The sequence below is a fragment of the Cyprinodon variegatus genome, unplaced genomic scaffold, assembly GCF_000732505.1.
Source record: "Cyprinodon variegatus isolate N-32 unplaced genomic scaffold, C_variegatus-1.0 Scaffold456, whole genome shotgun sequence".
NCBI lineage: Eukaryota > Metazoa > Chordata > Actinopteri > Cyprinodontiformes > Cyprinodontidae > Cyprinodon > Cyprinodon variegatus.
The window spans coordinates 621,694-632,913 of NW_015150909.1; the positions used below are offsets into that span (position 1 = coordinate 621,694).

General features: G+C 39.0%; 1 protein-coding gene across 1 annotated transcript; it reads right to left on the bottom strand.

Annotated features, from left to right (window-relative positions):
* Positions 1 to 294: 294 nt before the first annotated feature.
* On the bottom strand, positions 295 to 9,218 carry ercc4 (excision repair cross-complementation group 4). Its single transcript, XM_015389346.1, has 10 exons — positions 8,909 to 9,218; positions 8,018 to 8,198; positions 7,462 to 7,657; positions 7,166 to 7,373; positions 6,874 to 7,054; positions 5,941 to 6,072; positions 5,756 to 5,860; positions 4,752 to 5,418; positions 4,550 to 4,662; positions 295 to 1,591 (listed from the first exon to the last, which is right to left on the bottom strand). The coding sequence occupies exons 1-10, from the start codon at positions 9,083 to 9,085 to the stop codon at positions 849 to 851; spliced, it is 2,703 nt and encodes a 900-aa protein (XP_015244832.1). The 5' UTR covers positions 9,086 to 9,218; the 3' UTR covers positions 295 to 848.
* Positions 9,219 to 11,220: the final 2,002 nt, after the last annotated feature.

Below are 11,220 nucleotides of genomic sequence, written 5' to 3' on the forward strand. Positions count from 1 at the left end.
AAAAACACAAATTTAATTCTTCAGCCCTATTAGACAAACAGTTAATCTGACTCTTGGGTCAAAAAGATGCAGTTTACAAAGAGGTTTTAATCCTGATTTAAAGGAACCAACAGATTCTGATCAGCTTGATCCAGAGCTTAGAATTATTAATGAAGACCTGTAAATTCTATTTGTTAATCACTTATAATATACTGGAATTTGCTGATATAAGATTTGAATATATTTACATCTCTAAATGAAATTTTTAAATCATAAATATCTTCCCAACACACATTAAAAAAGATAATAAAGAAAAAACAAAACGGGATTTAAAAAATGTACAACTCCTCTTTATTCAATTTAAAATATCCCATTAGAAAATGCTTTTCAAATTGCAGGATTTAAATGTAAAATGGCTGTTTTTCTTTTTCAGTGACTCTCTAGGTCGTCCGTAGTTAGATGATCTTTAAGGTATGTTGGGATGAGTAGACACATATTTGCATGTTTCTGTTTTGTTCCCTGATAAAAGTAATTATTTATTCCAAAATGATTTAACACTGGAAATTTAAGTTTTTCTGAAATAGTATCTACTGTTTGTTCACAAGATGGAGTTGTTTAATCGTGAAGGCCAAATCCACCAGCATTGTTTAGTTGTTTACAGTTAAACATACAGTAATGTTTATTGGACCCTTTTTGTGTCCTTTATTTGGTCCAATTATTTTTTCTAAGATTAAGTCACCCCAAAGATTCACATAACAAAATACAAAAATACTTCAGTCTATTTTATTCTACAATAATTTCATTCCATTCCTTAAAATGTAAAATTCATTTTCATTAAGGTAAATTCATTATTATATAAGATAAAGATGTCATGATGTTTGTTTGGCCTTCTGAATGGGAGCAGGAACATCCGCCACATTATGCAGAAATTCATGGAGCATTTTAGCATTGCTAGCATTCCCCAAAGCTTCTGCAAGCTTTTCCTGGCTCAGCTTAGCCAAGTCTGCCAGGCTGTCTGCAGCTTTTATCAGTGCTCTGTAGTTTTTGGCATTCACTCCTGGCATTTTCATCAGGAAGTCATAAGGCCCGGGGTTGTAGAAGTCAGCTGATTCCCCGACCACGTCTGACTCGGCTGTGACGGCCTGGGCTGCAGAAGCGTCGGGCTCAGGACGGCCTTGCTTCAGCTCCAGGAAGAGCTCGGCTGTGGCGTGCGGGGAGGGGCACCACAGTATTCTGAGGCGGGGGAAGTGCAGCGTAAGCAACGTCAATTTGGAGGAAATGTCGTTCGACGAGATTTCACTTCGAAAATCCGAGCGAGCCATCAAAGAAAATGGCTTGGCTGGGTCAAACTCGATGAGCAGTACTGGTTTTCTGTAATAGCGGGTCATGGAGAGGCACTGGGTGTAGAGGCGTCCGCTCTGCAGTGAGCCAATCAGGTCGCTGACACTCTTGCGCTCCACGCAGGTATCGGGAGACAGAATGTAGTCGCCCACTTCGAGGGTGACGGGCTCGATGTCCAGGCCGCGGCGGTGCAGCAGGGACGGCAGCTCGCTGCGGAATTCCCGCATGTCCACAATGACCCTGGAAGGCTCTTTGGGCTGCTCCTGGCCCCCTGGGCACAAAAAAAAACAGGGATTCAGAGCCTTGCAAAATTTTCCAAACCTTTAATTTTTTAGGATTTATTAGGATTCAGATAATGGATCAATGCGGGGTAATGCTTCACCCCATATTGACTCACAATTCATTTCTTCATTGACTGTGAAGGAATGAATATTTTACAACAATTGTGCTTGACTAAGCCTGTGGGCCAATAGGGTAGTCATTACTATTAAAAAATTTCTCTAGAGAAAAGGGTACTAATCTGTTTGGCTTAGGACTACTAACCAGGCACAGCTGATCTGCATCTATAAAGTGAACAGCAGGCAAAAAACACTTTGTTTGCTTTTCTTAATAATCTACACAGTGTTAGGAGTAGCAGCGTTACATAATAAGTAACATTAGTTTAAACTGATTATTTTTCAAATACTGATAATGCCATTATGTTACTGGCAATCTAAAATGAGTCGATCAAAGAGACTTTTCATGAGTCCACTCTGCTGTAGAGACGGAGCAGCAGTTAAAATACAGGGTAATGTGGGGGGGGGTGTTCAGCGTAAGATGGTGGCTCACCAGTAAAGGCACTTTTATTAAGTCAGCTGACTGCCTTAATAAAGGTAAATGTGATGATGTTCTTTTTCCGGTGGATCATCTGAATAAGTGGTCCTCCTAACTGTCATTCATTCTGGTGGTTTGTTAGAGTAAGGCCATCCTATGTGCTCGTCCATAGTTAGCTATCTTTTTCAGTGCATGCAAACTTTCAGGCGTATATCTATGGTGAGCCACGGTTTCAGACAGTCACTGAAGCTCACCTTTCTCACAGCGGTTCTTTGAAAATGACTGAGGGTCATAAGAGAAAAAGTGTCTACGAAGTTAATGAGAAGAAAAGAAGAAGTGGTAAAGTTTGGCATGCTATTTGGAGAAATCCATTTACTGCTACTAAAAGTTATCTACCTCTATATTGTAACTTTCCAGAGAAGTTTAGTTATTTTTTAATTTGAATCGTTAGTAGTTATACGGTGGCCACAGATCCTTTTCACACCGCAAACACATCTAAAATTTCCACTGCAGCACACAGACACATACAAGCATGTCATGATTGTTTTAATGTACCAGGAGTCTTTTTGCGGGGAAACTTTTTATATATAAATATGGATGAGATGAGATGGTGAGTTTAACATTATGGAAACATTGCAAATCCTCTTTTGGAAATTAAGCTTTTTTTTTTCCAAATGGAGAGGGCGGATGTTTTCCGGAAAATCCAAAATTAAACCTTTAAGCAGATGCTTTGATGCCCAGAACGCTTTCGGTTCATTTCATCAAAACATTGCTCTTGACTTCCTCAATGATAAACTGAATTCCTTTGCATGAAATAGGCTACTATTATTTTTTAACAATAAACTTTTGTTGTTCTTTTGTGATAGTCTAAGACTTGATCCAAATTGTGTATTAAAATTTTGTTCAATTGCTTGAAAAGCAATCTAGAATATCAGAATGTAATTTTTTCTTTCTTAATTAGTGGATCATGACAGAATGAAAGAGATCCTGGATACAAGTGACTGAAATCTGTTTTCTCTGCAGCATTGCCGGGCTCTTCCATAGAGATAAGGTGAGGGGCTCGGTCATTCGGGAGAGGCTCAGACTAGGGCTGAAACAATAAATTGGATCAATCATGATTAATCGATTATTGAAATTAAAAAAATTTTAGTAAATAAAAATCGTTAACTGGAGTACAGAGACTGTAAAACATGTCTTTAGAGGACAGAGCAACCCACTTAGAAAAATATACAAATATTTTGCATTTAAGATAAATAAACATCGTCGTCTGTCAATATGCTCTATCCAGAACTTCTCAATTCAAAATATCTTAGTTTAACCTGGTTTAATTTAGTAAAAAATCTTCTTAAAGGAACCTTTGGCTATCCCATTATTAATCAATTAATCGAAAAAATATAAAACAGGTTAATTGATTTGCAAAATAATTTATAGTTGCAGCTGGGCATTTATCATATCGTTATTTACATCTAAAGGAAAACATCTAAATAAAGGATGTTTAAAAAGTAAAAAAAATAAAATATAATAATCAGGATATTTATTTTTACTTTTTCTTTCCTTCTTTTTGTCCCAATGGGGCATTGACACATACGAAATATATGATCAGATGGGATGCCTGCTAAAATAAACATAGCTCCTTATTTTACTGGCTTCCTAAGTAAGCCTATTTTAAAAACAGTATTTTTTTTTTTACAAGCAATTTTTGTGATTGTGGGGCCATTACTGGTGTGACATGCAGTCACAGCAATACAGTTACCTAACAAAGAAGTTATTAAGAGCTTTTGTATCCGAACTTCATCATAATCACGATTGTACCACAAAATATCGTGATAAGATTTTAAGTCTATACCACCCAGTTCTAGTGAGTAAAAATTAAAGTTTTTTTAATATAAAGTTGTTAAACCATTTTCTAGAGAACTTTTATTCACAAACCAAATATTTTACCCTCTCTTTTTTTTTTTTATACTTTTCTGTAGTCTTGAATAAATAATACCACAATGATTTGAATGTACCATTCCCACCACAAAACATGTGGCATCGTTTTTGTCAGAAAGGATTCAGCTAAAATATAGATAAATTGGATTTGCACGGCTAAAATCAAACTTCAGACCTAAACCCAATTAAGAATCTAGATTGAGAACCTTAAAGCTGGGAGGTTTTTATAATCCAACCAGAAAATGTTTTAAAAGAAATATTTGGTCAGAAATTTCAGCCTGTAGATGGACAGAGCTGGTAGATGCTGAGAACTGCAGCCAAAGGTGGATCTACAACGTAATGACCTAAGGTACAATATAAAAGCAAACCACAACTTTCAGTTGTCTATATTTGAAACAGTTGAGGGGATATAACTACTTTACGACTTTAAAGGGCCTCTGAATGAACTAAGGAAATCTTTCCAACCAGAATAAAACAAACTAACCTGCTTTGCGGGTGTTAGTTGTAGCATTGGCGGGCTCTAAATTTCTGGCTAAGTCTAAGTTGGTGTCCCCTCGCCCTTCTCTCTCCTCTGGGATGACCATGGTAGCTTTTTCCCTACAGACAAACACATACAGACACTAATTAGTGAAAAAAAACACTTGGAAAAACTAAACACAGGAGGAGAAGGGCAGGGAGATTCTGACCTGATCAGATGCTCAAAAGCTTTCTTTTCCTTGGACAGAGCTGTCAGATACTTCTGCTCCTCTGTTGAGCCTCCGTAGATCAGGAAGTACACTCTGAGATGCTTTCCAGGCCGGTTAGCTTTATAGATCTCCAGCTGGCGAACAAAACTCAGCTCTGCATCATACAGCACCACGAAGCTGGGTTCCACCTCATGCAGCACGCGGGTCAGGCTGTGTGGGTCTGTGCAGCCTTTCAGGGGGTGGATGACGGTCAGCGGCTCTTTAAGGATGCCATAGTAGGCATCGGAGGACAGATTTAACTTCAGCTGCTCTTCCTCGCCTTCATCCTCCTCCATTAGATCATCTTCATCCTCACTGCTGCCCATCGGTGCTGCTTCATCTGACTCCTCTTTCCCCATCATTTGGGTCAGGGTCAACGAAGGTCTGCTTTTGCCTTTTGTGGGTTTAGAGTTTTTTTTCCGAGCAGGTTCTTTTCCCTTGGCTCCTCTTTTCTGCCAGTCCTTCTTCTTCTTCTGTGCGTCCAGCTCAAACGCAGCCGCTGCACCGGGGTCCCGTTTCCCGATGGTGCGGGCGTAGAGCCGGTTAAGCAGCCAATCAGAGCCGTGTTTGAGAAATTGCTGCAGCTGTGCGCAGGTGCGGTCGTCACTGGCACAAATCAGCACACGACCTGCAGGTGAACAAGTAAAGCATGTCAGTCAGACATCTGTGTGCAGTGCCCTACAAAAGTATTCACACCCCTTTTAGCTTTTCCACATAAGTGAGTGGTTGGCTGAACGTGAAACATATTGAAGACAGCTGGATTTTCTTCAAGAAAACTGCTTTGACTTCTTGTTACAACTATAAAGCTGCACATTAGAAAAAAAACCCTTTTAGATAATAACAAGCGACTAATACATAATAAATAGCCACAAAAATATGATGAAGTAAAATATACTCAACAAGTATTTCTTTAAAGGGGTCATAGAAAGATCTACCATGTTAACACTGAAAGGTGCATCTCTGACCTGGTTCATTCTGAGAGTTCTTGTTTTCCTTCTCAATCTCCTTCATAACCTCAGTCAGAACCTCCCATTTTGGACTCTTCTCCAGCACCAGCTCCCGCTTCACCTCTGTGAACCCGACGCAGCAGTTACTAAACCATGAACGACCATAGGAAAAGATGAGAGAGGTCTCTGAGATGAGTGATTACCTGAGGCAGAGGAGGGTTTCGTTTTCTCCGCCTCTCCAACTAGTTTGGGTTTCTTTTTGGTCTCAGGGATACGATACACTCTGCTCCTTGCATTTACAAACATGGAGGTACTGGAGTCCAGGAACAGCCAGCCTAACAGTTCAAATAAATAAATAGGCAAATTAGAACATATCAAAGTTAGTTCGGACAGATTCACCAGTCCTGAATTCCCTCACATTTGGTCATATTAAAGTACAAACCTCAGGCTGTTTAATTGGGATTTTACATCAGCACAAATTGTCTCATAATTTTAAAGTGAGTGAAAAATATTAGAGGTAGTGTCTTTGGGCATTAACCCCCTCTCAATTAATACTCTATAAAACCATCTTAGGTAATCTAAGTGCTTAAGTAGAAGGTGGACTGACTATTTTTCTTTGAGACACTTCACCTGTTATTTAAATAGACTCTTTAGTTTAAGAGGAACCAGAGGGGTCCAGCTGTCATCCATTTAGAATAGCCATGTCCTGTGTGACTGATGACTCACATCAAGGCAACGTTTGCACCAATTACAGCTGCAGGTCATTTGGGTTTTCTGTCTCCTTCAGCTTTGCAACAGGCTGAAATAGTTGCACATTTTTGACAAAAAAGCTGAGTCTATTTTCAAATTTCACCTCTGATTCTCAGCTGGCTTTAGGTCGGGACTTTGACTAGGCCCTTATAAGCCCTGAACCTGTTCTGATCTGTACCATCCACTGTATCTCTGTCTGGATGTTCTGAGCGGTTGTCCTGCTGGAGGGTCAACCTCCATCCCAGTCTCATGTCTTCTGCAGCATCTAACAAATTGTATTTTATCTTCGTCCAGGATTATTCCCCACCCTCTAGCCAGCTAAAAACAGTGAAATAGGTGATTGTAAATGGAGAAAATACAAAAATGTTATGAGAATTGTGATTCACCTGAGTTGGAACCAAAGATCTTCTGGCTGGAGCGCAGAGACTCCAGCAGATTAAGAAAGGTGACGCAGTCGTACTGGGTAAGGTAGAGAAGGAGAACCCTGAGAACTTTGAGATCCTGGACCAGCGCTTTTGTTTTTGCTCCTAATTGATGCCACAGGGGATCTAGGTAGTGACGGACTGTCTAGATGGGAATAACGGGAGACAAAATCTTTTAGGGAGAGCCCATGAAATAATGGATGGACCTATGTAGCATTAAGGACGTAAATCAATAAGTATTTTTGTCAGTAAAAACCTTTTCAAATGCATTTCCCAAGGTATTCTCCAGTGACAGGTCCTCAGCTTCCAGGGTAGGATTGTAGCGTTTCAGCTCCTTCAGACAGGCACTCATTATGTCCATGATGGAGCTCTGGATGGCTCTCATAGCTGGCGTTAGAGACACATGCAGCTCCACCACCTCTGGCTTGTGCCTCTCCAGCGCAGTGTTCACAGACGCCTGAAATCTGTCGATTCAGAATCAAAGAAAAAGTGAGAAGAGGTAACTGAAAAACAGAAGCTTTGTGGTGATAAAGTCAAGAACAGTTTCTATACCTTGGCCACAAGTATAGCTTCTTGACAAACAGGTTTCTCATGACGCGCTCCACCTGGCAGAAGCCGGAGGAGAAGGCTGTAGCCTTGTCAGTGAAGGCCTTAATGAAGCCAGTTTTGTTCTTCTGTCTGAACAAGCGAAGAATGAACGCCTCCTGACATGATTCGATGATCTTATGAGCACGGTACACCAGGATGCCTGAGTGGTGGGGGGAAGGGGGGTCCACAGACATTACAAAAACACTTTATTCAATAAATGTGCTTGTACACGTTTATGGTTTCAGTTTTATTAAAACTGTTTTTACAACTGTTCTGACAAAGATTGCAAGGAAACGTCTTAATTGGTTGAGACAACAAAATTACAACATGAATAGCTGAATCTCCTTTTAAACCCGTACATATTTTTTAATACCAAATATAAGAGTAAACTCTCTTACAGGAGAATTTCACTCTTACATTTGGTAAATATTTTATAAATATTCTTACTTGTGATAAAATGTTGGCTGTCTCTTAAAAGAAATAATAACTTTTAGAAGATATCAGTATTTAGGTTTCTGACCTGATATAAGGTGAGCCGGGATGCGATCGGTGAGGAAGTCGACTACTAGGATTCTGCTGGTGACAAACAGAACCCCTCCTTCGGTGTAAACGTTGTAACGCTCAGTGCTCTGGACATCGCTGGTCACCGTCCTGGGCAGATGGCTCACACCCTCTATTCGTAACTGCTCTGTGAAATATTCCTGAGGAGCAGAGGGACGTTCATTTGTTGAGTCAGGAGCCAAAGGTCATACAAAGACCTTAAAAGCTTAAAAGGTAAAAGAGTGTTAAAACAGTCAGAATACTGAAGTCAAATACTGAATGTTTAAAGCATACTGATAATACTAACAGGTTACACATACTTTGATAAAATGTACTTTTTCGTGCACAAGTTTTAGGCCACAAAAATAGTAGTTTTTCTACTTCTAAATATTACTTTAAAGTAACTGTATTCAACTACAATTTCAGGCCTCTCTCTCCCTACATTAAATGAAATTCTTCAAATGAATTAACCATTAATTGATAAATAGTGATTGTACTTAATGCCACTGTTATAAGATTATATGAAGTATTTAATCTTGGGCTGAAACTAACGATTATTTTGCAAATAGATTAATCTGTTGATTATTTTTTCCGAGTCATCGATTAATAATCAGACTGCAAAAGTTACTATATAGAAGACTTTTTGCAAAATTAAACCAGGTGAAACAAAAACTTTTCCATTTGAGAAGTTATGGATAGAGCAGAAATGTTAATTATTTTTTCCTATAATTTTTCACAACTTAATAAAGCAGTGACTCATACTATTATTGATGTAATGGAACTTTTAAATCATTACTGGTTGCTTTTCATACCTCTGAGTTAAAAACGATTTTCTATGCTTTGTGTAGTAAATATGTTTAATTAAAAGCACCTGTTCGGGTGTGGTAGTGTTGAGCAGAAGGACCAGGCTGCCCTCCTCGGAGTAAACCCGCATGAACTGCAGCAGGATGCGGTCTATCCCCAGACCCTCCGCCGCAACCAGCAGCCCGTCGGACTCAAAAAGACTCAGAAACATCTCGGTCTCGAACTCCAGCAGCGGAGCCGCCATCTTGGAAGTCCGTTTTAATCCGTTAGAATGATAAGAAAAGCCTCTGAGTGGCAACAAAAGAAGTGAAAGAAGTTACAGAGGGATGCCTGCAGACTCTTGTGTGTTTTGAAACTCTGAACATAGCATCCGGTGAAAACAAAACAACAACGCGAGACTTCCGGTGAGTTTGCTCTTCAAAATTAACAGCGCCATCTTGAGGACGTTGTGGTGGTTCTAATTCTTCTTCTTCTAGAATTTATTGGCGGTTGGCAAACAACTATATGGCGCATTACCGCCACCAATCAGTAAGAAGTGTAGGTGGTGGTGTTTGGCCAAGAAGGGCTGTTTTTGACCACGACTTTGAGTTCAGTAGATACTGTTTTAGAAAAATTAAAATCTCTACTCAAAAAATGTTGAAAACAGGCATGTTTGAGATACCTTCTTGATCTCTTTGGCTACTCTCTCAGCAGATCAGTTAAGAAAATATTATATATATATTCCTCCCAATAGTGCGAAAATATAAAAGATAAAACTAAAGAGAGGTGACTGATTTCTTATATGGCAGAGAAATTGTAAATTAAACTACATTTACATGTCAGGCAGCCTGACTCCCTGATTTTAAAACTCCTCTTAAAACTTTTACAATTTTTTTTATTGTTTCTTTCAGGTATCTGTATCCTTTTCATTGTGAGCTTGCTCTCTAATTCATTCATTTGTTTTGTTATATTTCACCTTTCTTGTTGTTTTAATAATTATAAGTGTAAGTTTAAGTTGGATTTTCCATCTCCACAGAAATATCAAGAGTTAAGTGCCTCATAATGTCACAAAGCGCTGTACAAAGAAATTATGACAAGTTTAAAAAAGGAATAATAAAAGCAGGATATATATAAAAGTTAGAAATTACAATGAGGTCATGAAAAGGTAAAAACAAATAAAATTATAATATAAGAGCCAGTGGGATCATAACAGTTTTCAATGGATTTTTATTTATCTCAATGTAGTCAGACAAGCAAAGTCACAGTGGTACAGTAGGTCCTTCTACAGTTTAAGAGCTATAGACTGAGAGATCTTGTCCTTCTTGGATTTCAGGTTTATATCAGGAACCTTCAGAAAGTTTTGGCCTTGTGATTGGGGACTATTGGGAGAGATGTTAGTTTAAAGCCGACATAAACAGTCAGGAGCCTGTCTATTTAGAGACCTGTGGGTGAGAATCCAAATTTTAAAGCTGAACTGAGAGGCAGACTGGCTGTAGTGTTAGAGACGACATCTGCAAAAAAGAAAAAAGTTTAAACCAACAAAACAACAGGAAGTAGCTTTCAAATGTATTTGGTCAGACTTAAAAGCATCAATACTTTACCCAAATCTTTGTATTGAAAGCACTTACATTTTACAGACTTTAGTGTGTCAGTGATAAACAGAAGATGCACTGCTGGTATCACCTCCCTGGGAGCCAGCACAAATAAATCAACAACTGTGCTCACATATGCTGAGGATCTGATAAATGCACTTTCATGAGCAGGCCAATAGAGTGCAGTGGAGTGCTTTGTTTCACAAACTCCCACAGTGTACAGGTCTTCCTCTGGCTCAGCAGCAGCCAAGTGAGCAGGCTTATCTGGACAATCAGCAGCTTAATGTCAGGAGGAAAATGATGGAAGGAGCTGGGATGAGAGCTGACATGAAACCATCAAGAAAGATCAGAAAGACAGGAATGAATAAAACATTTGTTTAGACTTTATGTTTGAATAAATGGTATAAAATGATGAATAAACCGGTTTATTGAGAAAATTGGGTGTGTTTTAAATGATGTGACAGGTCTTAGGGCAGAGGTAGAAGATTGTGCTGAAAAATTTTCCCTGCTGCACAGAAAAAGACAAGAAAAAATCTCCCTGTTTGGAGGCTGAGTCGCATCCTGAAACCATGGTTGGTGTGGCAATACCGTAAATGAGATGAGAACAGAGTATAATATAAGATGGGATATTAACTCTTCCTAAACAACTAAGGAAGAGAGGAAAAGAGACACAAGAGGAGAAAAAAGCCGAAAGATGCACACATCATCCCTGCCCTTAATAGGAAAACAGTGAGGCTTTTTTGAAAATGAAGCACTATGTTGGCTTAGTAGGACTGCCTCCCATGAGGTTATTGTTTTCGTGTAAAAA